This window comes from Lipophrys pholis, assembly GCF_963383615.2.
Source record: "Lipophrys pholis genome assembly, chromosome: 1".
Lineage (NCBI taxonomy): Eukaryota > Metazoa > Chordata > Actinopteri > Blenniiformes > Blenniidae > Lipophrys > Lipophrys pholis.
The window spans coordinates 33,530,764-33,558,083 of NC_137635.1; the positions used below are offsets into that span (position 1 = coordinate 33,530,764).

Below are 27,320 nucleotides of genomic sequence, written 5' to 3' on the forward strand. Positions count from 1 at the left end.
TGTCACCCTTGACTTCTTCCACAGAGCACCAGGTGGTGCACAGAGTGTCTCTGAGGCTGAACGTGAACCAATCAATGGAGTTTGAGGTCGGCCTCTGCTCTGACAGACCGCTGAATGTGAGGGCGGAGATGTTACTGCAGGTGGAGGACAACCAGTACAGCGGCAGCACGATACGAGTGACAGGAGAGGCTTACCAGGAGATGGTCTCACTGGGAAACATCCGGAGGTCTCAGCAGGACCTGGACCAGGAGGAGGAGGAGGAGGAAGGTAGGAAAGGAGAGGAGAGGAGAGGAGAGGAGAGGAGAGGAGAGGAGAGGAGAGGAGAGGAGAGGAGAGGAGAGAGACTGAGCAGTTCCTCCACCATTATGCAGGACTGCTCTGTAAGTCCTGTCTCTCCCTCTCTCGCTCCCTCTCTCTCTCTCTCTCTCGTCCTGTCTACCCCTCTCCTCTCTCTCTCTCTCGTCCTCTCTCTCTCTCCGTCTCTCTCTCTCTCTCTCTCTCCCTCTCTCTCTCGTCCTCTCTCCCTCTCTCTCTCCCCACCTCTCTCTCTATCCCCCCCCCCCCCCTCTCAGGTCAGTACGACATGCTGGATTTTGGTGACTGCCATGTGCGCTTCTCGCACCAGGAGAGCTTCACCATGACCAACCACAGCAGCAGCCATGCAGTGAAGTTCGAGTGGCCTTCAGGTGGATCCCAGGTGGCCTTTTCTCCACAGGTAACTCACAGCAACATGGCTGCCACACCATAATAATCACGCCATGTTAATGGTGTGTAAGCGGTAGACCCTGCTGGTTCCAGGTTAGACACCCAGTGTGGTCGTCATCATTCTCTCTGGAGATCTTCTCTGTTTCTCACCATCCTTTGGAAACTCTGATTGTTGTGTGTGAAATCCTTCAGATTAGCAGTTTGTCAAATACTCAGAACACAGTGAAGGTTAAAAGTAACTGAAATCACCTTTCTTCATCACTTTCATGCTTTGACCTTCAGCCTCTCATCTTCTTCGTGTCTATGGGATCAGGAATTGATCTTGACCGACACATCAAGCTAGACAATACACAGACAGAATTGAAAAATTATCTTTCCATGTCCTGTCACTTCATTCTCTTCAAATAGTTTGATCACCCATTTCAACCTTTCCCATGGACTCATTCTCCACAGGTGGGGCATCTTCACGCTGGTTGTTCGAAGGAAGTAACAGCCACCTTCACTTCCTGCCAGCCCCTGACTCTCAGCAGATGGTCGGTGAGATGTAAACTGTGGCAGGTGGAGTTCGAGCAGCCCCTGGACGAGGTGGCCGACTGGGACGACCGGCAGAGGACGGTCCGGTGGCTGAGCTCCAGAGCGTCACAGCAGGCAGCACAGAACAAGGTCTGACACTGGACTCACACTGAGGAGTGTCAGATGGCGCCGTGTGAAGAAACTCTGGTTGATTTAGGTGTGTGTGCGTGCAGGTAGTGAAGATTGATCCTGAGCCCAGCTGCTCGGCGGTGAAAGACTCCCAGTGGGAGTTGGATCTGCGCATTAGTGCAGTTTGTGACTACGTGAAGTTCAGCTGCAACGCCGACGCCGTAAACTTCAAAGACACGCTACTGTACCAGAGCAGGATCCACCCGTGAGTCAGAGCTCATTCTTACTTTCAGGCTCTGTTTAGACAACGTTTTCAATGAAAATGACAAACTTTAAGTGCTAGTTCGGGGCCAGGGCCTGATTTAGCACCAGTTCTTTGTGTTTCCACTGCCAAAGCCGCGGCCTATCAGGGTCTAAACGGGTGCTAAGCCGGCCTCAAATTTTTACTGGGCCAGAGCGAGGCCCGAGTGGGATCTGACAAGTCATCAGCTGGGGGCAGAGTTATCGCGACCTACGAGATGCTGTACCGGCATTTTGAAATCTACAGCGAACATCGCCAAAGGACGGAGCCCCGGAGTGGTTATAGAGAAAAAAATATATAATGCAGGGCAACAAGATAATAAGTCGTTCCCTCAAGCTAATAATAGGTAATAAGAGAACAAGATCATTTAATCTGCGATGGCGGAGCCGGTGGCTGTAATTGAAATGTTGTACTGCACTGCTCCTGCGTTGTCACACAAAGTCAGCTGCATCGGATATATAATTTAGAAGCAGTTTTCCGTTGTCAGTTTTTTTGCGCTTTTGCTCGGAACGTCATTGTAACTAACTTCACTTCCAGGTCTTGCATGGTGTTATGACCGCAGGTTGAGGTCTGCATGTGGACTGCAGGGCGCTCCGCTATGAGACGTGATACTTTTGGTTCATTAGCAACTACAAAACAAACTACATACTACCGGTACTATAAATGAAATCTTGGGGTTTTTTGCCATAAAATGTGCCTTTTAATGGCGCTTCATGGTAAAGAGAACTTTTGTTGTTTTGATTAGCTTGTGTTTACAGAGGTTGCCATTGGAAACGGCTTTAGAGCTTCATTCTATCATTCTACACCTCCATTCCTCCCCAATGTTGAAGCATGTGATTCAGACACATCCAGAAATAAAGTGAAAGGAGCAGAAATTCACAATGTAATGCCCAAATGTTGAAAAATAAGCCCCAAGCTCATTCATTTATGCTAAAGAAGGGATACATGAATCGGAGCTGCTGACAATTAGATCCTCTCTTTTTGGACCAAGGTGAGTTTTACATGTCTGTAATTCACATGGTTTAGTGAGAAAACACCAATATCTAATGTGGTCCGTATCATTTGATCTCAAAGTGTCCATAACAACAAATAAGACGGGGTGAAGAAATATAATGCGAAGGAACAAGGATTGTGGCCACAGATTAAATGATCTCATTCTCTCGCATTATTAACTTGAGGGAATGACTTATTATCTCATTCTCACGTTATTTATTTTTTTTCTCTCTGGCCACTCCGGGGCTCTGGACTAAAGCAAGATGGATGTGAAAAAATAACAATGGAGCGACGAGGAGACGCAGTGTTTTCTGGCTCTTTGGTCTTCATCCGAGGTTCAGACCAAACTAGATGGAGCGACTCGACCCAAACCGATGTACACGGTCTGTCTCCTCGTTCCTGTATGCGCACTGCCAGCGCTACATTGGTGAAATAAGTGGCGTACGACGTTTTTTGAGTGACACAATGATGTGTCTCTCACTCGGCTCCCTTGACAAAGGAAAAACAAACAGCTTTGGCAGTGCGCATTTAAGAACTGCCAATAGCGCCGGCCCTGAACTCGCTCCTGGTTCTTTTTGGTGGAAAAGCCCTAATTGAAATATCTCACCCTGAAGAATTTCAACAATCCAAAATGTGGCCTGAGAGCCAATTATGGGACACAGTCTGTCCTGAAATGTTTTGTTTTGGCACACACATTAAAAATTGCAAATGTGGCTCTCATATAACAAAGTTTAGACACTTCTTTGTTGATGTGCAATAAGAAGTCCGAGCCAGCAATGTGTGTGTGTTTGCATTAGACTGCAGATAGTGAATGAAGGCGCAGTGAGCCTGGATTTTGTCTGGAACGTTGTCCTGGATTCAAGCTGTAGCAAAGAAGCTCAAATGGGTATGACTTTATCCTATTTTGAAATCATGATCTTCTTGTTCGTGTGCCGTATTTTGCAAAACCAGACACATTTAGGAGTGAATGCTTAAAAAAACGACCGTTTCTATGAATGTGAACACGTATCGTCTCGAACAGACGGGCCCTCCAGCAGTTCTCGACCTGGCAGCAGGGGTTCCCCGGGGTCCACACTGCGCTCCAGACCGGGGTCGGCACTGCGTCCCGGCAGTGCTCTGGCGGGAGTCATGTCCCTGCTGACGGGCTCTATGGAATCAGCTCCTTTTGAAGTGGAGCCACACATGGGGCGCATCCAACCGGGGGCCACGCAGCACTTCAGCCTCCGCTTCTCTCCAGTGGAGGTGGCTCGTTTCCAGGGCAGAGTGCTCTGCAGGTAGATAGAGTAACAGCATCAGCAATGTCTTTAATGGTTTTTTGTTGTTTATTTTTTAATTCTTCCTTTTTGCAAAGCAGTCATCCAAATAGATGTTGACGCAAGGCCATAACTGAAATCTATGCTTTCAACAAATTCAAACACCGATACACCCACATCCAAGCAGCTCACATGTTCACTGTGTGTGACGTCCCTTCAGGGCCAAAGACCAGAGTTTTACAGTTTTACAATTCTTTCACTGTATTGTACTGAAATTCAAGTAGTTTCTTTCATTACCGCTTCATTTTGTCAACTTTTAATTTTATTATGGCACTATTATACTGGTCCTGCTTCAGAGGAACTTCAGTATATTCAGCAGAACATCCTCCTGGACACTAAATTCTGCATGTTCTTCTTCCAGTATTCCTAACCTGCAGGATGGCGTACAGCCCCCGTGTGTGTCGGTGAGCGGCCGCAGTCTGCTGCCCCACTGCCACTTCGACCTGGAGGACTCGGACTACCTGGAGAACCGCAGACCGCCGGAGTTCAGGAGTCTTCTGGACCCGAACCCCCGGGTGTTGGAGTTCAATGCTGTGGGCGTCTCCACTACAACAACAAGGTACATCAGACTGCAGAGGTGGATCATCGCCATCAGAGTCCTAACGCTTTGCTTTATTCCACAGATGTTTTCATGTCCTCAACCCGACCAGTAAACCCTTTTCCTTCAAGTGGACGTGTGAGGATGAAGGAGACGGCCTGTTCTACTGTGTCACCCCAAGTGGGACTGTCGCACCCGGGAAGAAGGCAGAGGTAAGACCGAAAACACACACAGTCCGTCAAACTTCTCCTTTCTTCACGTGTGTGTGTGTGTGTGTGTGTGTGTGTGTGTGTGTGTGTGTGTGTGTGTGTGTGTGTGTGTGTGTGTGTGTGTGTGTGTGTGTGTGTGTGCGTGTGTGTGTGTGTGTGTGTGTGTGTGTGTGTGTGCAGGTGTGGTTCGAGTATGTGGCTGAGCAGCAGGACGTGGTGGAGTCGTTGTGGAGTTTTGTGACGGAGACTCTGTCTGTTCCCTTCCTGTGTGTGGGGACCAGGAGGGAACCGCTCATCTACCTGGACAGAGTCCACATCCAGTTCGGAGAAGTGCTCGTTGGTGTGTAACAGTAACACAGCTTCTGCTGCTTCTTCTCACTCTCCATCAGACTGCTTGACACTCTGGAAACACTCACTGTAAAGCTAATCTGTTCATAACTGTGTGTGTGTGTGTGTAGGCTGTAAAGTGCAGCAGGTCATCGATGTGGTGAATAAAGAAGAGGACTCGTTCCACTTCTCCATCCTGCGGTCATCTCTCCTCAGTGAAGATCAGCAGTCCAGTCTCAGTGTGCAGCCGCTGACCAGCACACTGGATCCTAAACAAAGGTTCCCCATGTTCTGAAAGAGTGTGAAACTATATGTTTAACTTCAAACTGATCTGTTGCTCTTTTCCTGCAGGCTGCCTTTGACCGTGTCCTTCACTCCGTCTCGGGAGGGAAATGAGAGTTTCGGGCTGATTGTGAAGGTGAAGAGGAAGTCCGAGCCGCTCACACTGAGGGTTAAAGCCGATTGTTTCATGATGAATGCCTCTGTTCGCGTGGACAAATCAGACGGGGCCTTCAAAGAGGTGGTCCCTGACCACCAGGACACGCTGGACTTCAAAAAGGTTGGGTCACTTTCACTTCAGCGTCACACTGAGCTTCCAACTTGAGGATCCCCTCCTGACTTTCCGCATATTCATTTTCCCAGGTGGGAGTTTCAGAGCAGAAGTCCTTTAACTTCCTGATATCCAACCTGGCGAGGTTCGTCCTGGAGGTGACCTTCGACCTGACGGCTCCCAAAGAGCTGCTGCAGCAGCTGGAGGTGAAGCCGCAGAGCGCTGCTGTGGAGGTGGGACAGCAGCTGCAGGCCGGCCTGGTCTTCTGCCCCCAGGATGTCTGCAACCTGCAGGACGTCACTCTCAGCATCAGGGTGGGTTTCAACTCCGCAAGCAGAAATATCAGGTCGGGAGATTGTGTGTCACCAAGTGTCCAATCCCAGAATAATCCCAGAATAATCCCAGAATAATCCCAGAATAATCCCGGATGTTAGTGTATTTTTAGAAAACCCTTTTAGAAAAGGACTCAATTATTGTTCAAGAATACTTCAAAACCTTCCGTCTGGTTTTTACTTGTTTCATCAGTTTTTTCCTCTATATTTTTTTAGCTTTTCAAAAAAAAAATTTCCTTCTAGAACTTTTAGATCTATCTATCTATCTATCTATCTATCTATCTATCTATCTATCTATCTATCTATCTATCTATCTATCTATCTAAAAAAACATTCCTTCTTTTTTCTTAATTTTTACTTTTTTCTTTCTTCTACATCTGTTTTAGTTTTTCATTTTTACTTCATCTCTTTTTATCATTCATTCATTCATTCATTCATTCATTCATTCATTCATTCATTCATTTCTTTTTCTCTTTTCCTTTTAGCTTTTAAAAACAAAAGTTCTTCTACATTTGTTTTTAAGTCCAGAATAAAACAACTAAACAGCATTTTAATCCTATAGATTTAAGATTCTGTTGGAAAAAGGAAAACCAAACAAACTCGGATCATAGTTTATAACTTCTAGATAAAAATCTTCAATGAAAATTGTAAAATTCTCACTGAATGTTTTAAAAAAAAATGAAGGAAAACTGATCAACTTGGTGGAAGTGCAAAAAACATGTGTTTCATGTTGTGCAATTTATTAGCAGGATGTTTTAAAGAATTTCTAAGTGATTATACAAAGTGGAATGATAGTGATATGAGCAATTCAGTGGATTTGTTTTGTCTTTTAGGTGAAACGTGGGCCAACGTTTAGTTTTGCAGTTAAAGGATCGGCTGTTGCTCCGAGCCTCGAGTTCTCCTTCAGCGAGCTGAACTTTGGAAAGTGTTTCCTGGTCAGTCCCGGCATGTCGGCGCCCTGCCGGACGCTGCTCATCACCAACAGGGGCCAGAGAGGCATCAGGTGTGTAGAGGAAAGACGACGACAACAAATTAATCTGAATCAGGAGACTCACATTGCCTGTTTTACGTCATTGTTTTAGCATAAACAAAAGGTTTTCCAGGTTCATGAAGGCAAACATGTTAAAGTGATAGTCTGTTATTTTGCATGTGTATCGGCTTCCACAATATCAACTGAACTGCCCTCTGTGTGTCCGGCCTCAGTGTCCAGTGTCAATTCACCAACACTGCGTTCCTGGAACTGGACTTCCACCCAGACGTTCTGCCTCCCGGTGCTGTGATGGAGGCTCCCGTCACCTTCTGTCCTCGAGAGGCTCGTCGCTACCAGCAAAAGCTCCACTTCCTCTTGAACGGCTGCGTGAGCAAAGAGGTGGACGTGCGGGGACAGGGCGTCGAAATGAAGGTGACTATTGATTCTTTTAACGTGATTGGCTCATATTTTATTAAAAAAATTTTATAAAATCAACGATCAAACATTCACAATCACCTGATGTGCTTCACGTCCTGTTATGAATCGTCTGATTGTTTTTTTCGTGCGCTTCTCTGCGCTAGCTGGAAGTGGAGGATCCCCGCCAGAGGAACCTGAAGCTGGGCTCTCCGACGGTCGGCCAGAAGGTGAAGAAGCAGCTGGTTTTGATCAACCGCAGCAGTTTGGACCTCAGTTTCTCCCTGATGCTCAGTGCAAGTTCTCCACTGGACACAAAGGTGGCTCAGACACACACCCAGAGAAACACACTCCCTGAAACACACACACACACACAATGACACCCCCCCCCCCCCCCCCCCCCCCCCTTCCTCCTCCTCCTCCTCCTCCTCCTCCAGGAACTGTCTGTGAGTCCAGCCGGTGAGCTGAAGCTGAAGCCTGGTGGTTGTTGTCACGTTGAGCTTCAGTTCTCTCCTCAGCAGCCTTATCCTCCGTTCACGGCCAAGCTGCAGGCCGACTGTTCAGGTCTGATCCAACCTCTGCTGACCGTCCACGGCTGCTGTCAGGTAGGCTGTAAGACTGTAACCACCTGAAACTAACCTCTAACCACTTGTAACCAACCTGTAATTAACATCTAACCACCTGTATCTAACCTCTGACCACCTGTATCTAACCTCCGACTGTCAGGGTGTGGAGGTCTTCCTGGACCAGAACCATCTGTCCTTTGGAGCCGTCGTGCAGCGCTGTCAGTCCCAGAAGAAAATCCTCATGAGGAACACGGGGGACATCGGTGCAGGGTGAGAGCACACACACACACACACACACACACACACACACACACACACACACACACACACACATACACACACTGAGAGAGAACTCAAAGCAAAACTCCACCACCGCTCCAGTTTTGGATATTTTTTTAAGGTTGTTCTCTACTGAAGAATTCGTCTTATTACAGTTCTTCCATGCTTAACTTTGTGTGATATCATGTGCGTATTCAGATTTTTGACATTATTGCAGCTTGTACTTGATTCATTCTGTTAGTAACGGAATTAAACTTCAGTCTTATTCATTTGTGACCTGTTAGAATATTTAAGATTCAGTTTTCCATTTTATAAGTTATGAAAAGATAACCCTGCTCCTTGAACTTCCTTTTCTCCCTTTAGATGTTTATGTAATGGTCAAGTAGTTCATTTCAATCATTTCAACAAAAAGCAGAATCCAGAGAACATATTTCATTGAAACACCCGATCTGGTTTCATGCATTTTGAAATGAGGGCGTTGTCTCCTGCCGTCTGTTTTAAATCCTGCTCAGGTTCAAATGGAGGAGTGAGGATTTCCCTGCGGAGCTGTCCATCGCGCCGACTAAAGGTTACATCGGCCCTGGCGTGGAGTTACCCTTCACCATGACCTTTGCCCCCATGGAGCTGAGTAACTACACCAGATACGAGAAGCTGCGCTGCTCTGTGGACGGCTTGTCCTCAGACTTGACTCTGACCGTCGCAGGCTCCTGCATCGCGGCCTCCACCGCCAAAGAGGTGCCACTCACTTTTTAACACACTCCCATCCAAAACAAACGGTGGACCCTTGTGGTCCGGGAAGGTATTGGAATCAATTAGACATGTTTCTTTAAAAAGAAAATGATGAAAACTGATAATCCAGGAGATTAAATTCTGTCATTCCTCATTTATCTGACACATATTATTTGTTTGGTTTTGAAGTTGGTTTCCCATTGGGAGGTGTGTCTCCCTCTTACTTTACACTGCAGCTCACTCTAAGCATAGAGGTAAAGCTGTGAATAGGATCAGTTAAATGCAGAGAATGATCTTTAACCAGCTGACTTGTTTTTGGTGGAAAGTGATCCTGAAGGTCTGCTGATCCAGAGTCTTCAGACGAGAGCTCCTCTCTGTGCTATTCTGTCTCCAGCTGGTGAACTTTACCTGCCCGGTGCGAAGCTCCGACTCTCAGCCCCTCACAGTCCTGAACCCCACAAATCAGGCGTGCAGCGTCCGGCCGGTGATCGAGGGCAAGCAATGGAGCGCCGCGCCCATCGTGTCCTTCGGTCCCAATGAAAACAAGGAGCTGGAGGTCACCTACAGACCCCTGACGATGACCTCCGGTGGAAAGAAGCACCTGGTAGGACCGCGGATGTCCCTCAGGTCACAGTATGACGCGTCAAGTGACGTTGGTGTGTTTCTCCTCGTTTCTTCAGGGATCCATCTTTTTCTCCTTCCCTGATGGGAGGGGCGTGCTGCACACCCTGCAGGGAACTGCTGATCCTCCCAAAGAAGAACAAAACATCATTAGACTGCTGCCGGCCAAAACTCAGCATGAGGAGCTTCTTCCTGTTCACAACTGGCTCCCCAGACAGCAGAGGTACAACACACACACACACACACACACACACACACACACACACACACAGCCTGCTGCCGATCGGCTCTGATTCTGATGGACGTGAGTAACTCGGCCTATTTATTCCCCATTTCCAATATGAAATATAAAGTTTCTCATCAGTTCAGTCTCAACCTTTTTAACTCATCCATTTGTTTATCACAGCAGGCGTCACTCTCTGTGCTGCACACTGAGGCCACGTTTACACTCAGCCAGGCATTTACAAAAACTGATATTTCCCCCTCTATGTTTAAAAAAAAAAAAAGTCTTTCCTCAAACCTGCATCGGACTATTTGTTCACGAGGGAGGGAGAACTGGTGGAAGCAATATGGCGGGTATCCCCCAATTAGAGCTAATTTCTCTTACCTTTTAACTTTGTTTATTTCGTGCGTTTATGTGTTTATGGCATGTTCTACATTACACATATAATAGTTTTACAGTTTAAACAGGATTTCTACACAGGCTGGAATTTAGGCTGGTTTTTATTGAGGTGTGTGGGTTTTACATTGTTTGGGCTGAAAACAGTGAGTCACATCTGGCAACCCTGGTGCTGAGCGGCGTGCCATCCATATTGACTACCGTAAACAGCGTCTTCTGGACATGCGCTCTGGGGCCCGATGACGTTCACACGGCAGTCTGATAGAGGTCCTTTTTAAAATGTAACGTGAACGATCACACAAAAAGATCTGATCCAAGTAAAGACCTGCAGAGTCCTTTGATGGTTCCAAGCTTTTTGTTCTATGTCTATCTTAAATATCAGTTGATTTCTTGTCCTTGTCAGCAGATGTAGAGATGGTCTTCTACTCCTCCTCAGGTTTCTTGTGCTGATAGAAGCACTGAAGCCGGACCGACTGGACGCCACAGTGACCCTCAGTGGCCTCCGGCACATTGACGTCCCCGCAGCGTCCCAACGGGACTACAAGCTGCGTTTCTTCATGTACAGAGAGGGTCCGTTCCACAGCAAGGTCTGAGCACGCACACACACACACACACACGCACACACGCACACACACACACACGCACACACGCACACACGCACACACGCACACACGCACACACGCACACACACACACACACACACACACACACACACACACACACACACACACACACACACACACACACACACACACACACACACTCACCTCGGTGTGTTTTCAGGTGACGTTTCGTAACGAGAACTCGGGCGAGTTCCTCTTCTACCTGCTCACGTTCAAAGTGTCTCCTCCGGGGGTCCTGTCCACCGTGCAGCTGGAGACTGCCGTCCACCACACCGCCTCGGCCTCGGTGGAGGTGGAGAACCCCCTGAGCACAGCCACTGTCCTCGCCATCGAGTGCAAATGCTCCGACATCAAGGCTCCAGCTAAGCTGACGGTTCCAGGACAGTCCAAGGTGGGTTCTGCTGCTTGTTCTCAACCAGCAGCCGTGAAACTCGACTCAACCTTCTTTTCTCCTCAGGGCGTCTTGACTTTCCAGTTCCAGCCTCTGCACCCAGGAGAGTCGACGGCCCGTCTGACTCTGTCCAATTCTGAGCTGGGGACGTTCCCCTACGACCTGCTCCTCAGCGCTCTGCCCCCCCCACTAGAGAAGACCGTCCACTTCAGCACGACGCTGGGCAGAAGCCACTGGCTCACGGTCAGCGTCAACAACGCCCAGCTCAAGACCAAATACTCCAGCAAGGTCAGGAAACACTGCGCGCTGCTTTTTGCAGTTTGAAAAACTGCCAAAAAACCCACAAACAAACCTTTGGAGGACACTTTTTAGGATGTTTTACCACATATTTCTTTATATTTACAGCTTTATGTGGCTTTATTAATGGGAGCAAAGCTTCGGAACCAAATCAGACAGACTTTACAATCTGGAGCTTTAGGGGTCTCTTCTTCTTCTCACTGAATTTCCCATCATGCACCAGATTTTTTACATTCATCTTGATGTTTTCTAACATCAAGGTGTCGACATCTTTGTAACAGCAAAGTGTGGAAAAAAACTTCACGTTACTCTCACAAATTCTAGGACATAGACAACTTGAACTACACTGTACAAAACACTACACTGTATTACGTTACGTTACATTATAATACATTATATCATCTTCTTCCTGCTCACAACAAAGGCGAATGTTTTTTCTTTCTCTCCTCCCTTATCTGTCCTGCTTGCTTGCTTCTTGTCTTTGTTTTTGTCAGAATCTAGTAGGAGCCTCTCTCTACATCTCTATCCAAACTGAAATCTTAGATTTGATCATCTGGTCTCTCAATGCAATCGACCAAATCTTTTTGACAATAAGAATGGGCAAAGGGGAGCCCGCCTGTCCTGACCGAACGTTTGCTGCCGGATACACGTTGGACTCCTGGGAGAGTTGGAGGATCGTGTGTCTGTCGATTCTTTCCATCGAGGACGTGGAAGACGTCTACATAATTGGATTTGTGATGAGACTGAGGACGGAGACTGAGAGAAATGTGCTCGGCCTGACCGAAAACAATTGTTATCAAGAATTGACAGCCCCAGACAGCCGGCCGCCGAGGCTGGTTTGTTTATCAACATCATCCTCACTGCTTATGCAAAAGGACGCTCTGTCCCTCTTCCTTATCTTCTCACCCCTGCTCCACCTGGAACTTTGTCTCTGAATGAGAACTAGCCAAGGTTGTCTCACGCCATCAGACGCCGGCCTGGTCTGTACAAAATGGAAGGACCAGGCTTAATCTCACCGCCTTCCTATGCCTTCCTATTCAGACTGTATCTTTAAGGAGTGGATTTTCATCGCAGAGCCGATTCCTCTGTTCTCTGTGCTGCAGGTCGAAGGGGAAGAGTTCAGCGTGGAGAAGAAGGTCAGAGGGTCTGGGGAGTCGGGGTCAGAGGTCAGCGTGAAGGTCTGCTTCGAGCCTCATCAGCTGGGAGAATCCAGAGGTCACCTGACGCTGTCCTCAAAGACCGCGGGTCAGTACAACTTCCCCCTGCACGGCCTCGGCAAGCCCCCGAAAGCCCAGGGCCCATTCAGCATCAAGGCGGGCTCCCGCATCTCCATCCCCTTCAAGAACGTCTTCCTGCAGACCACCACCTTCTCCTGCCAGGTACAGACCCTCTGAGAGACCAGGTCCAAACAGGAAAGGGTCTGATGGTTTTAGAGTGAAAAGATCAAACTGAACCACGAAATAAAATTGAACAGAAAACTCCCTATTTTCAACAAGAGCAATCAAAGATTTCTGATGTTCGCCAAAGGTGGTGAAAATTTGGCAAAGATCTGTCATGTAGGGTTTTTTTCTCATTTACATTTGTACAGAATTTTTTCCAATAACAAAACAAAACAACACAATGTCCTGCAGTTTAGACGGAATTCTTAAAAGCCTATAAAAAGAAATTCGGATCCAGAATCCAGATCCGGATTACTTCCAAAATGTAATGGAATCTTCCGTGGCCTAATATCAATCTGGTGAAATAGTTGACAGAATTCGTGCAGCAAGTTTTGACGTAATCTTGCAGATAGTTAAATATACGCAGATAATTTTATTACGAGTTCATATAAACGAGTTTGTAGAAACGGACATTAAGACTGACCAGAGGATTGTGATGATAATGTTGAACACATGAGGGCGCTGTTGTTTAAGTCAGATGACTTACTGAAGTGGTTTGGTTCATTTAGTTCTGAGATCTTCCTGGAATGATGTTCCTCTGATGTTTCCTCCTCACCGTCTCTTCAACGGAATCTGTGTCGTCTTCAGGTGGACAACCCGAGCTTCTCGGTTGAAGCGTTCGACAGCATCGCCTCCAAAGCCACCCGAGACCTCCAGGTGTCATTCCAGGCTCCTCCAGGGGGCGACGCAGGGCCCTGGTTCGGCAGGCTGACGGTCTGCAGCCACAGGTCCAAGGGCCACAGTGAGACCTACAGCTGGGTGTTCTACCTGAGGGGCCACAGGCGCGACTCCTCTTAGTGCAGACGAGCCCAACCCGGGCATCGCCACTCTGCTTGAATCTGCATTGATCCCCTCAGATTCAGTAGTATGTCTCTTGTAGTTTCTCCATGTGGCCACATGGTGGAGCTAACATCTTGCTTTTCCTCTAAAAAGGGTGGAAACTCCTGGAGGCTCTGTTCTGACTGCAGTGACTTTTATACCCGGGCAAACAAACCCTTGTTCAGGAGTTTGTTTTTTGTGTACCCACACGGCCAAAATAAACTTCAAAATAGAACAAATCTCACAGTTAGTTTCATTTCTTTTTACAAACCCGAACAACTGAAACACAATTTTAACCCACAAAAAGTACTTTGTAACTTCTATATTTTGTAACTTCTATACTTTGTAACTTTACTTTGTAACTTCTGCACTTTCTAACTTATATACTCTGTAACTTGTAACCTGAACAACTGAAACACAATTTTTTTACACACAAAAAATACTTTGGAACTTCTATACTTTATAACTTCTACACTTTGTATCTTTTCTACTTTGTCACTTGTACTCTTTGTAACTTCTATACTTTGTACTCCTTGTAGAATGGTCCAGTGGCCCGGTTGGATCCTCGGAGGTCCTTTATTGCCTCCAGGGGTCGTAAGTTTGACACAGTTACTGTAAATCACTTCTACATTCGTAAATTTACTGTTAACAAGTCTGTGTATTTAACAACCTTTTCATCCTGTTACTTCATAATAATATTCATAATCTGTTTGAGGAGGATTATTCGGGTCAAAGAGCAGCTTTCATTTCAATTTCAGAGCGTAAAACCAAAAGGCCGAGGTCAGAGGTCTCCACTGAAGGTCCAGAGCCTCACGTGGCTTTTCAGCTCCTCCGTAATGGCTCAATAAAGCTTTCAGAAAGTTACTTGAAAATACAGATTTTGCTTGCATTTTTGCTTTATTTTTATCCCGCGCTGATTTTCAGAAATGGCTTCATCTCGGCTAAATGAATTGGGAAATGGTCTCTTCTGGCCATAAGGGCTGCAGAGGGAGAACATGCAGTAACACAGTGTGGGTTTGTTGGTCCGGCTCCATCATCAAGGTGTCGACATCTTAATTTAGCATCTGGATCGTCAGCAGCTTATACAAAACATATTCTCCTCTGTGATGAAGCCTTGGGACCATTTGGATTCGTAGGAATGTAAAGACCATCCATCCTCCTGTTTAGTGTCTGATACACATCCGCCTGTCGTTTCCAATTAAAAATTGATTTATTTTCCCCATTTTCTGGAACGCCACAATAACAGGAGTGTTTTCTAATGCAAGGCTGTAAAAGATCTGCTCATAAATGACACAAGACGACGGTTGATGGCCTCTCGGAGGGGGGGGACGAGAGGCTGAGAGAGAATCGCTCACGTGGAGGAAAACAAGGATTTGGAAAATAAGAGCGGGATGCAGAGTGCAGACATGTCAGGACTGAGGACCGCTCGTCTTCCTCTTCTTCCTCGTGTCTGCAGGCGTCTGATTGGCCGAGACCTGCTGTGTTTACAGGGGATGAAGTCATTCATTCATTCATTGACAATCAATCTATGGCACAAAAAACTACTTTAAAAGCCTATTGTTACTCCTGCACACCAATCTGACACAAATCACAATAATATGGACACGTGATCATTTTATGTATATTTAATATATGAACTTAAATAGAGTCATGGTCAGGAAGCAAGAAATACTATAATGTCTTTAAATCCAAAAGATTTAAAGACATGGAGAGGGTAAAACACATTTTTAAGTAATTATGAGAAGTTTTCCTAACTGGTTCTAATTTAAAATAAAATGATAACAGCTTTAAGATAGTTTATATATATACATAAAACCATAAGTATAGCAGCTGTGAGGTTTGCAGACAGTGAAGAGACCAGTTTCCTTTAAAGTACAAGCCTCTAAAATGCAGAATCAGGATTTTAATCATCATCAGTGAGAACATCTTTTAATGTTATTTTGAATTAATAATTACTACTGAGTGCGAAAGAGAGTATGAGCTTAACTTTAGCATTTTACTAAAGTTACATGATGATGTTGATGTTAGAGGAGGAAGATGTTCTACAATCTGGAAGTTAGTGGAGGAAGATGCTTTATAATCTGGATGTGAGAGGAGGAAGATGCTCTATTGACCTTATTCCTCAGACTGCAATTCGCCTCCACTCCCCCCGTTATAACGATGGACTGCAGTCACGGGCTCAGGGGGAGAAAGTTCACGTTGTGCGGAAAGAAATTGTTCCTCTGCTAGACAAAGGAGCTATTTGAATAGTACTGCTGGAACAGAGCCGGAACAGGTTCTAGTCAAGATATTCTGTTGACACAGACAGTTCTGATTCTCCTGGTGCATCCGGGACACTGGTTTGCAGCCATAGATCTAAAGGATGTATATTTTCACATCCCTATTTATCCCCCTTACAGAAAAAATGTCAGGTTTGCCTTATATATATATATGTGTGTGTGTATTTAAAATGTGAAAAGCTTATAAGTGATTATGTCTAAAAGGAATAGCAAGGGGAAGATTTTAATATGAGCCGATTCATAATGTTCACAGTTTTATGCAACATATGAAATATTCACGTCATCAGACTAAGGTTCACTTTCAGAGAAAGGCTGAGAAAGGTCCGCTGGGCGGCTTTCTTCAGCTTTCCTGGAAACAAAACACGGACAAAGTTGCTCGTTCTGCGTTACCTCCCGTTGACTCTGGCGCTACCCGAGAGCGAGATGCCCCATCCAATATGGCGGCGACGCTGCATCACTCTCCAGCACGCAATGAGGCGTCTAAGTGTTTGAACGTCAGACTGCACTCTTGCTCTCCTGTTGGAAGGAGGGCGCTAAAGCGACCAAAGCTGGATGCAACGCGCCGAGAAACACCGAGAAGAAGAGGGTGGGCGTGTGTTAAAGAAGGAAATCCTGCTCGGAGGTGTGTGATCTGTGTGATCTGTGTGCAGTAGTTTAGGCTCGTGCAGACATGTCGGCCAGCAGACTGATGAGAGCCGTCAGGGTGACTGAGTTTGGAGCTCCGTCTGTCCTCAAGCTGAGCCGGGATGTGAGCGTCCCTCAGCCCGGCAGCAAACAGGTGAGGCAGGTCCGCAAGTCCTGCAAGGACTTTTCTTTCAAACAATCCCAGAGGAAAGGGCAAAGTTCACCTGTTTTTGTGCAAATCACTGTGACAGGGTGCATGGATCCCAATCTGTAATAATTCACAAAGAAATCACTGATCACACTTTATCCATGTATTTTATTTACAGATCAGACATGATAAAGGAGCAACCTCACACTTCCCCAACAAAGCCACTAACAAAATAATTGATTGTATTGCGAAAAGAAGAGGCGGAAATCTCATCAATAGTCGGGTCGATTTATGATATAAACTCCCCTTCATTATCAGATATTAGAGAAGCTTGACAACATTAATCACAAACAACAATATGGACGTGATTAAAAAGGAACAGTTAACTCCTCCATGTGTGCAGACATTTGAGCACACCTCTCTAAATCCAAAGAAGCTCCATTACCCAGGACTGGACCCTGGATGTGACAGATGTAGGAGGGTTGGTGCAACACTGAGCCTCATGTTCTGGCTCTTCCCTAGCTCACAGAGGTACTGGAACAAACAAACATCTTTTAAGCTCTTTCAGCAGCAACAACAGTTCATCCCAATAACTTTATGGGAATCTCTAGAATTACACATGTAGGAGTAGGGCCTTTTAGCCCATTGCCTCATACCCTTTAAGTACAAAGATTCTGTGCCACCATCACGTTCACATTGGATGAGGGGCGTACTGGTGAAACTTAAACTACCAACAAATCAGACGCACAATGAGAGGTTGTGAAAAGACATTGATTAAAGTCTGGACGTCCTTCTTGACATTATTTGACAGACCAACTACAGTTACAAGAGTGAATAAATAAGTAAGCTTGACTTTAGATTTTTTTTCTCTGACCCATTTTAACCATCCTCCTTTTTAAAGTTAATACTTTTTGCATATTCTTGTTGGCAGAAGAGTTGTGCAATAACCAACTTTCATAGGGCAGAACACCATGTAGTAAAGTGACAGCAGGGGTACAAAATTTCCTTCTTTTTTTTTTATTTAATTTTTTTTTTAATTCAATAAAAAGTACACTGAAAGAAATTTATAACAGTCGTGTTATCTTATGATGTTTGTTCCATTGTAACTCCACTTGGCACATATACCCTTTTGCCTATAAATTAGTAGAAAGCTCTTACAACTATCAATTAAAGCCATTATGAAATAATTGTTCTTTTGACTTTAAAGTGTTTCCCAAAGCCTGATATTTTGTGTTGAAGAGTTAAACAAGTGCAGAGATATTTGTCTCAGACACACTAGATTGGTTCAGTAATCAGAGCATGTAAATGCCTTATTTTATAGTTTCATTCTTATTGGTATTATTCATTATTGACTATTGCAATTGAGTTAATCTAGAATTACAGGTTTTTCTGTTTTTACTGAAATATTCCCCCCAAAGTTTGTGTCTCTTTATGGACTCTCGTTTGACAGATCTTCCTTCAGCTGCCTCTTCTTCCTCTTTGGGTTGCAGGTTTTGATCCGTGTCCACGCCTGTGGAGTGAACCCTGTGGAAACCTACATCCGGGCCGGGACGTATGCACGAAAGCCCCCCCTGCCCTTCATACTGGGCTCTGATGTGGCTGGAGTGGTGGAGACTGTTGGAGAAGGAGTCACTGCAGTCAAGGTCAGGATTGGCAGGATGGCCACAACTTTTCAAATATTCACATTACTATACAAGAGAAAGGCGTCTGCTGTATTTATTAATGGTTTAATGTATTGCAGGCAGGTGATCGTGTATTCACCACCGCCACCGAGTCTGGAGGTTATGCAGAGTTCACCGTGGCGCCGGACGACAGCGTCCACAAGCTGCCCGATGCCTTAGACTTTACTCAGGGAGCGGCCGTAGGGATCCCATACTTTACCGCCGTCAGAGCCCTGGTTCACAAGTAAGAGCCGCTCCAGCAGTCCAGGGAGTGGGTGGATTAAAGGATCACTACGTTTTGGCTGCTTTGATATTCTGAATAACGGTTGTTTTGGTGATTAATGAGAACCTGTTGAGGGAGACATTGCTTTGTGGGATTTATTTGAGCTCTGTGCTGGAGAATTGCCTAATAACTGTCTCCGAAAAAAAAGCCAAGTCATTGTTACAAGTTACATTTTAGTTTGGCATTGACTCCAGCTTGAGAGTAATCAAACCACAGCGCTTAAAATTTCAGGTACATTCTTTTATGAGGTTATTAATTAGCCTTATATTTGCACAGGTATGTACATTATAGTATGTTATTCAACAAAAAGTAAAAAAAAATTTTTAAAAAGAGCCCTGGAAAAAGCGTTTGCTACTAATTGAATTTACTCCAGCAAGTTAATCCATCTTCAGTCTTAGTCTGCATGGATTCATGGTGGCAGTATAGAGACCAATGGAGCCTCGACATCTTTGTGTCCTGGAACTTCCTTCAGCTCTTCTAAAGGGTTTCCACGCTGCTCCTGGGCCAAGCCCAAGATATAATCTCTCCAGCGGGTCCGGGGCTGTCCTCGGGGACTCCTTCCAGTTGGACGTGCTTGGTACACTGATAATGGGAGGCGACCAGAGGGCATCCTAATGAGACGAACCACCTCAACTGGATCCTCTCAGTGTGGAAGAGTACCTGCTCGACTTTGAGTCTTGCCTGAATGGCTGAACTCTTCATTCTATCATGAAGAGTGACGCCTGTCACCTGCGAGGAAAAAACTAATTTCATCTCTGCCATCTCCTTCTTTTTGGTCATGACCCAAAGTTCATGGCCATGGGTGAAGGTGGGGATGTAGATCAACTGGTAAACAGCTTTGCTGTACAGCTCAGCTCCTCTTCACCACGACAGTCTGCTGCAGTGACTGCATTACTGCAGCCACCTGTCATCCCGTCACTCACGAATAAGACCCAAAGGAAAAACTCCTCCTACCTGGGGGAGGGATGTCATCCTTTTCCAGGAGAGAACTGTGGACTCATCACTGAGGTGACATTCCACAGTCCAAGAGACGGTTTCATAGTTTCGTGGGTGATGGACCGATGTAGCAACAACAAGAATAAAACTATTAAAATCAAAAAATTTAAGTCATAATTAAGTGTCATTCCTGTTTTCCACTGAGTTTTTGAACCTAATGTCCACGTGGTATACCTTTTTTGCAGAGCCCATGTGAAAGCTGGGGAGACCGTCCTCATTCATGGAGCGAGTGGAGGGGTGAGACTCATTTTATTCAATTCTAGACATTAAGGACAAACATTTGTATTGTAAACAAAAACATCAAATGAAGAAGGACTTATGACTAATTGGTAATACGGTGGGAGTAGGTTATTGTTCTAGGTAAACCCCTGCAGACTCCCACTAAAGATGCTTTGATAGGCCACAATTTCCCATGAGTCACAAACATTGAGACAATAAAATATTATAAAAAAAAAAAAAAAAGTGTGTTTTTTTTTTTCCCCTTAATCCGTTAGGTGGGAGTGGCGGCGTGCCAGCTGGCCCGGGCTATGGGCCTGACAGTTCTGGGGACTGCAGGGACTCCAGACGGGATGGAGCTCGTCCTCAAGAACGGAGCTCACCAGGCTTTTAACCACCGAGAAGAGGGCTATACTGACAAAATCATGGTAGTCACACTCCGGGGAGAAGAAGCAGGAAGAAAGACTTTTAAAACAGAACTGAATACGTGTGTTGCTGTCCTTTAGAAAGCCACAGAGGGAAAAGGTGTGGATGTGATAGTGGAGATGCTGTCAAATGTCAATCTGAGTAAAGACCTTCAGATGGTGGCCCAGGGAGGACGCATCACGGTCAGTACCACTGCAGCCTGCAGCTCCGTCCTGCAGCCTTGTCTCCTCCGCTGGTTTCTGCTTTGTTTTCAGATGATAGAAAACCCGCTCCTATGCAAGAAAGCAAAGTCTAAATACACACTCATTCAAAACTCTTCTCTTGTGGCTCTGCTGTGCTTTTCTTCTCCAGGTGGTCGGTGCCAGAGGCCCCATCGAGATCAACCCCAGAGACACCATGTCCAAAGAGAGCAGCATCATTGGAGTGGCCCTTTTCTTTGCTACATCGGTACAATGAAGTAACATCACAAAAACCATATACACACTTAGGATGATTGTGACGACAAGGCAGGCGCAGACAAATGACCAAGGATGAGGATTTTTCCTTGAAGAGCTCCTATCACTGTTTGATCAAAAAAAACCATCTGCCTGTGTACCAACGAATCAAAGTTTAAAGCGGATGAACGCGTAATCACACAAATTCCAATGCTGAACACGAGCCGCTGAATCGACCTATGAACATCCATCATACTCTGACTCCTCCTCCCTCTGTGCTCCTCCCACAGGAGGAGAAGAAGGAGAGTGCAGCGCTGCTCTACTCGGGCATGGAAGCTGGTTGGTTGCGTCCAGTCGTTGGTTCCAAGTATCCGCTGGACAAGGTGGCGCAGGCTCACCACGACATCATTGAGTCCCCCGGGGCTGCTGGGAAAATCGTCCTGACCATGTGATGATTGACATGTGTCAATGGTCCCCTGCTGTGGTTGGAAGAGGCAGTCCACCCTTCAAAGATGTTGAATTATGGTTAAACTGATCCCAGAAATGAAGCCTGAGAGTGATTTAATGTTTCACCTTTCATTAGTTTGTGGACACTCTTCTACAATGTGCTTTGGCTGGTGTCTGTAGTGAAAGGAAGTCAGATGAATTTATCGCATTTTTATAATTAAACATCACATCAATAAAGATTAATTATACGAAATTCCTGTTGATCCTTTCACTGGCGATTCTATTTGACGGAATGAGAATTAGTGCTTAAAGAGGAACACGTCTGACGCAGGAAACTGATCCAGAATGATCCGGATCAAACTCCAGACGAGCTCTTGTCTTTTTTTCTATTCTAACATTTGTTCCAAAGTTTGGTTTGAAATGAGCTCAGTCATTCCTTCAGTCTCAGTGCCTGAGCCAGTCTATGTTCACATTGTTGTTTGATGTACACATGGCTGCGGATTTAAAAGAAAACTATGTAAAGTGACAGCAGCTGATTGATCTCAGGTGTTACTCTGTTTATTCAGCGTTCTAAGTCGACGTATCCTGCGTACTTCACTACAGTTGATGATGTAATCCAAGCATGTGTTTGTTGTGGGGACGGCGCCAGAAGAAGTGGGCCGGGCTTGTCTATAAAAGTAGGAACTCCTGAGTTGAGTCATCCGAGAGGCAGAGAGCAGACATGTCGGGCAGCAGACTGATGAGAGCCGTCAGAGTGACGGAGTTTGGAGCTCCGTCTGTCCTCAAGCTGAGCAAGAAAGTGAGCGTCCCTCGGCCCGGCAGCAAACAGGTGAGGCAGCTCTGCAAGTCCTGCAACTTTCTTTCTTTCCATACAGATCAGAAGCTGGAATTACCATAGAAATGCTTTTAAAAGCCGTCTTGCATATAGTTCTAGTATTTGTGGTGGTGGGCCTAATTCAATATTTAGTAATGATTGAGTTTGTACGTCCATAAAACATAATATTTTAAGGTCAACCACCAAAATCTTTTTAAAATAAAAGCAAACCGGATGGACATTAAGTAAAACACAGTTTTCATTAATTAAAATGCAATAATAGTCTTATTTGAAACAGAAACTCAACCTGATCACTCTTAAATTATTTACTTCAAATTTTTAGGTCTGCCAAGACCGCCTCCCAATGAATATTTGCAAGTCATGTAGTTTTATGACATTTGTATCATTGTTATTGCACTGGCCGGATCGTTTACTTTGTCTTTTATTTAGAAGCCCAGAGATTACCAGAAAGCTTTTATAACTAGCAATCAGAGCCACTGTCGTATTGTTTTTTCAGAATCTATTCAGTGCCAGAAAATATTTAAATCGATAAACAGTGTTTCCTAAAGCCTGGTAGTTTGTGTAGAGATTAAGAAATGGCAGAAAAGTTTGTAATGGTTAATCAAAGCCTGTCAATTCTTTTATGTTTTGTTTAAAGTTTATTAGTTTTCATTAGTGCATCTTCTTCCTCTTTTGGTTGCAGGTTTTGATCCGTGTCCACGCCTGTGGAGTGAACCCTGTGGAAACCTACATCCGGGCCGGGACATTTGGAGAGAAGCCCCCCCTGCCCTTCATTCTGGGCTCTGATGTGGCTGGAGTGGTGGAGACTGTTGGAGAAGGAGTCACTGCAGTCAAGGTCAGGATTGGCAGGATGGCCACAACTGTTCAAATATTCACATTACTATACAAGAGAAAGGCGTCTGCTGTATTTATTAATGGTTTAATGTATTGCAGGCAGGTGATCGTGTATTCACCACCGCCACCGAGTCTGGAGGTTATGCAGAGTTCACCGTGGCGCCGGACGACAGCGTCCACAAGCTGCCCGATGCCTTAGACTTTACTCAGGGAGCGGCCGTAGGGATCCCATACTTTACCGCCGTCAGAGCCCTGGTTCACAAGTAAGAGCCGCTCCAGCAGTCCAGGGAGTGGGTGGATTAAAGGATCACTACGTTTTGGCTGCTTTGATATTCTGAATAACGGTTGTTTTGGTGATTAATGAGAACCTGTTGAGGGAGACATTGCTTTGTGGGATTTATTTGAGCTCTGTGCTGGAGAATTGCCTAATAACTGTCTCCGAAAAAAAAGCCAAGTCATTGTTACAAGTTACATTTTAGTTTGGCATTGACTCCAGCTTGAGAGTAATCAAGCAATAAAACTTAAAATATATGATATATATAGTTAATATACTGAAGTCAGTAATGACCTTTAATCCAGGACAGGTACAGTAAGTGTCAGATTATAGTGTATTAATCATCAAAAAGTCTGAGATTTGACCTACTTAACTCTGTAAAAGCTCTGCATCGAACTGAATTCACTGCTGCAGGCTAATCGGAGCACGTAAATGAATTCAGATAATGTTACTATTACTGAGGTCTATTTATGAGAGTTAAAGCTCAATCTCCAATCTATTGATTAAGCTGTTTGTTATCTGCAGCAAATTTAAGATTAGTCTGTTTTAGTTAATGAGACACACCGCCTACTCGTAATCATATAATCGCATCTTAACTTTACTACTGTCAACTAAGAGAAACATCACTGTAAAACATATTTTAGTGTCAGTGAATCGATTTACCATGTATGTTTGAACCTCATGTCCATTTGATACATCTTGTGTTGTGCTTTGCAGAGCCCATGTCAAAGCTGGGGAGACTGTTCTCATCCATGGAGCAAGTGGTGGGGTGAGACTATATTTGAGACACTAGAGACAAAGTGTCTGTTGTGGAAAACATCAGATAGAAGACACATTATGTCTACAAGCTATGGTCACGATAATGTTCTTAGTAATCACCTGCTGACCCCCACTAAGGTTTCTTTGACAGCGCGACAATTTTCTAACTAAGGTTGATGCAATAAAGCCCAAAAAAATGACTGACAGAAGATGAAATCGTTCTCCAAAATCTCTTTTCTCCATCCGTTAGGTGGGAGTGGCGGCGTGCCAGCTGGCCCGGGCTATGGGCCTGACAGTTCTGGGGACTGCAGGGACTCCAGACGGGATGGAGCTCGTCCTCAAGAACGGAGCTCACCAGGCTTTTAACCACCGAAAAGATGGCTACGCTGACAAAATCATGGTAGTCACACTCTGGGGAGAAGAAGCAGGAAGAAAGACTTTTAGAACAGAACTGAATACGTGTGTTGCTGTCCTTTAGAAAGCCACAGAGGGAAAAGGTGTGGATGTGATAGTGGAGATGCTGTCAAATGTCAATCTGAGTAAAGACCTTCAGATGGTGGCCCAGGGAGGACGCATCACGGTCAGTACCACTGCAGCCTGCAGCTCTGTCCTGCAGCCTTGTCTGTGTGCAAAGCAAAGGACTTGAAATGGAAGAGACACACCCTCTACGTATACTCCACAAACATTCATTCAAAAATCTTCTCTGCTTTGCCTTTCTTCTCCAGGTCATCGGTGCCAGAGGCCCCATCGAGATCAGCCCCATGGACATCATATCTAAAGAGAGCAGCATCATTGGAGTGGTCATCTTCTACTCTACACCGGTACAATGTGTAGAAAACCTAATAAAAAAACCTATACACAGCTAGAATTATCATACAGTACCAATGTGATGGCTTCATTAAACAACCTATAGCTCAGTGGTAGTTGCTGCAGCCAAAGTAATTTTAGTGAGTGTAGCATGCAAATGACCCTTTTTGGGCTTCATGGAATTTTTCTCAGTTTGCTTGTTATTTCTGTGCGTCAGTGGATTTTCTTTGGGTACTCCGGTTTCTGACGAGACAAGTGCACACAAATTACTGTTTGATTAAAAAAAAAAAAGCACCTTCTGATAATAGCATAATCACACAACTCACAATATTGAACATGAGCAGCCATTTATATCCAAAAAGTTAAATCAACATCTGGATAATCATTTGTACCTCAGTATTTTCTGACTCCTCCTCCCTCTGTGCTCCTCCCACAGGAGGAGAAGAAGGAGAGTGCAGCGCTGCTCTACTCGGGCATGGAAGCTGGTTGGTTGCGTCCAGTCGTTGGTTCCAAGTATCCGCTGGACAAGGCGGTGCAGGCTCACCACGACATCATTGAGTCCCCCGGGGCTGCTGGGAAAATCGTCCTGACCATGTGATGACATGTCACAGGACAAATATCACCTGGACAGTGGACTTTATATAAAATGACTTGCTGTTCATACATAAACCTTCCATGTCATCACTTTGTCTTGGAAAAAAAAAAGGCTTTTTTATAAACTGAACATTACATGAATAAAATCTAATTGATTAAAATTGCCGTTGTTGATCCTTTTCAGAGGTAAGCTGATGTGACTAAATGACATTCAGAGAATCAAAAACATAAAGGCTTGTTTCTGAGGAAACTGAGTCAGACATGATGTCTGTGCCTCTCAGGTGACAGTCTGATCAACTGAGCATGCTCCAGACGCTGCCAGGTAACCTAAGATAGACCCACTTCTACACGCAGCACACGACACAGCTCCAGTGACTAACAAGTCAGGGTTTAGATCCACATCGAGAAGCTGCATTCCAACTCAGTTTTGTCAACGAGTATGTGAGAGGACAGGGGCATGTCATCAGGAGGGGCAGATCTCTGGGCTCTGTTCAACAGGTAAGGAGCTTTAAACGTTTTGAATTGATCTCTGATGATGACCTGAGCTCTTTAAACTCTTTGCTTGCTTTGGTCAAGTTATTCTAGAAACGGATCCAAAGCAAGAGATATAAATAAACTGAAAGACAGTGTAACAACATCTGGATAACAAGTGTAACCTAGGAACAATAACTGGCTGCTAGAAAAGCTGTTGGGCTCTTTGTTTTGTACTTCAGACATATTATGACTTTTCAGTCTTAGTGATGAGTGTCGTGGTCATTCATTCATATGTGGCCCTGAGTCAGTCGAGTAGGTGGAATTGTTGAGATGCACAGGATGACAATCGTTTTCCAATCAGCCAAAGAGAAAAAAAACCCACATATTTTAAGTTGTTTTGTTCCTCTAATGAAATAGAAAACTTTGACAAGCCCAAGACATCCATTGGTGATATTGCAGTGAAAGTTCCACTAATGCAGGAGATTCAATTAAATTAGAGCAGATTATTGATGGACTGGCTACAAGACAACTTTCCTCCAGGTCTGTGTAAATATTTGATTTAATTTTAGGTAGTACAGCTGAAGGCAAAAAAACATAATTAAGTACCTCATTTTTGAAAATACAATATCGTCAATATTTTTTTAAGTTATTTTTGTCAATAATGTTAATCCTGATCAAACTTTAAGTGGAATGAAAACTTCCCAGTTTCTGTTGTTAACCAGTGAGAAAGGCAGACGCAAACATACTTCAGTCAACATAACTTAAACACACTGTAAATCGCTAAAACCTGCCTTTAGTAAACTTAATAACTAAAAAAAAAAACAGAGCCAGCTTATTCGGTGGAAAGATTTACAGTGAACATAGCACTGTATTCAAATCAGACTCATGTTGAAATAAGAGCCTCATCATAAAAATGTATTGTAATGGAGACACAAAGCTACTACAAAGCATGGAAAACTGAAAAAAAACATAAAGAGATGCTAAGAAGAGGATTAAGGCCAGCTAAAAATAAAGCGTCTTAAAAAATATTTGTTTATTTTTATTTTTTTTCTTCATTTTTCTCACTGAGGTACTGAATGACGGAGGAGAGATTCGGAGGATGACAAAAAGCCAAACAATGATCATAAAGTGACAATGGCAGCCAAACGTAACGCAAAGGAACAGACTGAGATGTAAGGTCTCATGGTGCTTCATTGTCTTTATCTATCAATGTGTTGCAAGACACGTTCGACCAAGACCCATAAATGAGTCGGTCTCCCGTGAGGACAGCAGCTGGAGTCAATTCTGGCTACCGCTGGACAAAAAGCAAAGCAATACCCTGACACAGGTTGCTGTGAGAGTCATAATCATCCTCGCAATTTTAATGACTATAATTCAACAAGTCATTAATACCATTCACCTATACTACTTTTTTTTTTAAACACAATTTTAATTACTGAATTTAGAAAAACTAAGATAAAACCGATTAAAATATTTTTTAAAAAGCTTCAGTCCTATACTACAAGTATAACAACAGCAATAAAGGCTTCTGCTCTTCATTGCCTGGTTGGAT

The 27,320-nt window shown here is 44.7% G+C and overlaps 3 protein-coding genes across 4 annotated transcripts in view; all 3 read left to right on the forward strand.

The window, feature by feature from the left end:
- Positions 1–13,656, forward strand: part of hydin (HYDIN axonemal central pair apparatus protein) — a gene marked incomplete at both ends in the record, with an annotated part of 57,073 nt that extends 43,417 nt beyond the window's left edge. Inside the window, 24 exons of the mRNA XM_080464816.1 lie at positions 25–255; positions 573–715; positions 1,159–1,368; positions 1,452–1,612; positions 3,679–3,915; positions 4,316–4,513; positions 4,578–4,704; positions 4,882–5,041; positions 5,160–5,307; positions 5,380–5,587; positions 5,671–5,892; positions 6,744–6,913; positions 7,114–7,312; positions 7,462–7,614; positions 7,732–7,899; positions 8,021–8,130; positions 8,652–8,874; positions 9,263–9,472; positions 9,549–9,712; positions 10,545–10,695; positions 10,892–11,122; positions 11,189–11,410; positions 12,523–12,798; positions 13,447–13,656. Coding sequence (XP_080320942.1) covers positions 25–255; positions 573–715; positions 1,159–1,368; positions 1,452–1,612; positions 3,679–3,915; positions 4,316–4,513; positions 4,578–4,704; positions 4,882–5,041; positions 5,160–5,307; positions 5,380–5,587; positions 5,671–5,892; positions 6,744–6,913; positions 7,114–7,312; positions 7,462–7,614; positions 7,732–7,899; positions 8,021–8,130; positions 8,652–8,874; positions 9,263–9,472; positions 9,549–9,712; positions 10,545–10,695; positions 10,892–11,122; positions 11,189–11,410; positions 12,523–12,798; positions 13,447–13,656 — 4,532 coding nt within the window. The remainder of the gene's footprint in view (positions 1–24; positions 256–572; positions 716–1,158; positions 1,369–1,451; positions 1,613–3,678; positions 3,916–4,315; positions 4,514–4,577; positions 4,705–4,881; positions 5,042–5,159; positions 5,308–5,379; positions 5,588–5,670; positions 5,893–6,743; positions 6,914–7,113; positions 7,313–7,461; positions 7,615–7,731; positions 7,900–8,020; positions 8,131–8,651; positions 8,875–9,262; positions 9,473–9,548; positions 9,713–10,544; positions 10,696–10,891; positions 11,123–11,188; positions 11,411–12,522; positions 12,799–13,446) is intronic.
- Positions 13,657–16,527: 2,871 nt separating this feature from the next.
- Positions 16,528–21,441, forward strand: LOC308120470 (quinone oxidoreductase-like; the record flags this gene model as incomplete). 2 transcript variants are annotated; one of them, XM_080481086.1, is made up of 8 exons in its annotated part: positions 16,528–16,734; positions 18,219–18,371; positions 18,470–18,633; positions 19,854–19,905; positions 20,163–20,312; positions 20,391–20,492; positions 20,662–20,757; positions 21,035–21,441. In XM_080481086.1, exons 1-8 carry the CDS (start codon positions 16,627–16,629, stop codon positions 21,194–21,196), a joined length of 987 nt encoding a protein of 328 aa, XP_080337212.1. In that variant the 5' UTR covers positions 16,528–16,626. The 2 variants fall into 2 exon arrangements, with proteins under 2 accessions (XP_080337212.1, XP_080337211.1); XM_080481085.1 differs by having other exon boundaries at positions 16,581–16,743; positions 21,035–21,196.
- Positions 21,430–25,451, forward strand: LOC308120484 (quinone oxidoreductase-like). Its single transcript, XM_080481105.1, has 8 exons — positions 21,430–22,020; positions 22,709–22,861; positions 22,960–23,123; positions 23,852–23,903; positions 24,144–24,293; positions 24,372–24,473; positions 24,619–24,714; positions 25,137–25,451. The coding sequence occupies exons 1-8, from the start codon at positions 21,913–21,915 to the stop codon at positions 25,296–25,298; spliced, it is 987 nt and encodes a 328-aa protein (XP_080337231.1). The 5' UTR covers positions 21,430–21,912; the 3' UTR covers positions 25,299–25,451.
- Positions 25,452–27,320: the final 1,869 nt, after the last annotated feature.

Bases quoted from the DNA above. Each gene is read 5' to 3' on its own strand.
- LOC308120484 (XM_080481105.1), top strand. From the start codon at position 21,913: ATGTCGGGCAGCAGACTGATGAGAGCCGTCAGAGTGACGGAGTTTGGA. The intron at 24,294-24,371 runs GTAGTCACACTC...GCTGTCCTTTAG, and splicing joins GCTACGCTGACAAAATCATG to AAAGCCACAGAGGGAAAAGG. The intron at 24,715-25,136 runs GTACAATGTGTA...CTCCTCCCACAG, and splicing joins TCATCTTCTACTCTACACCG to GAGGAGAAGAAGGAGAGTGC.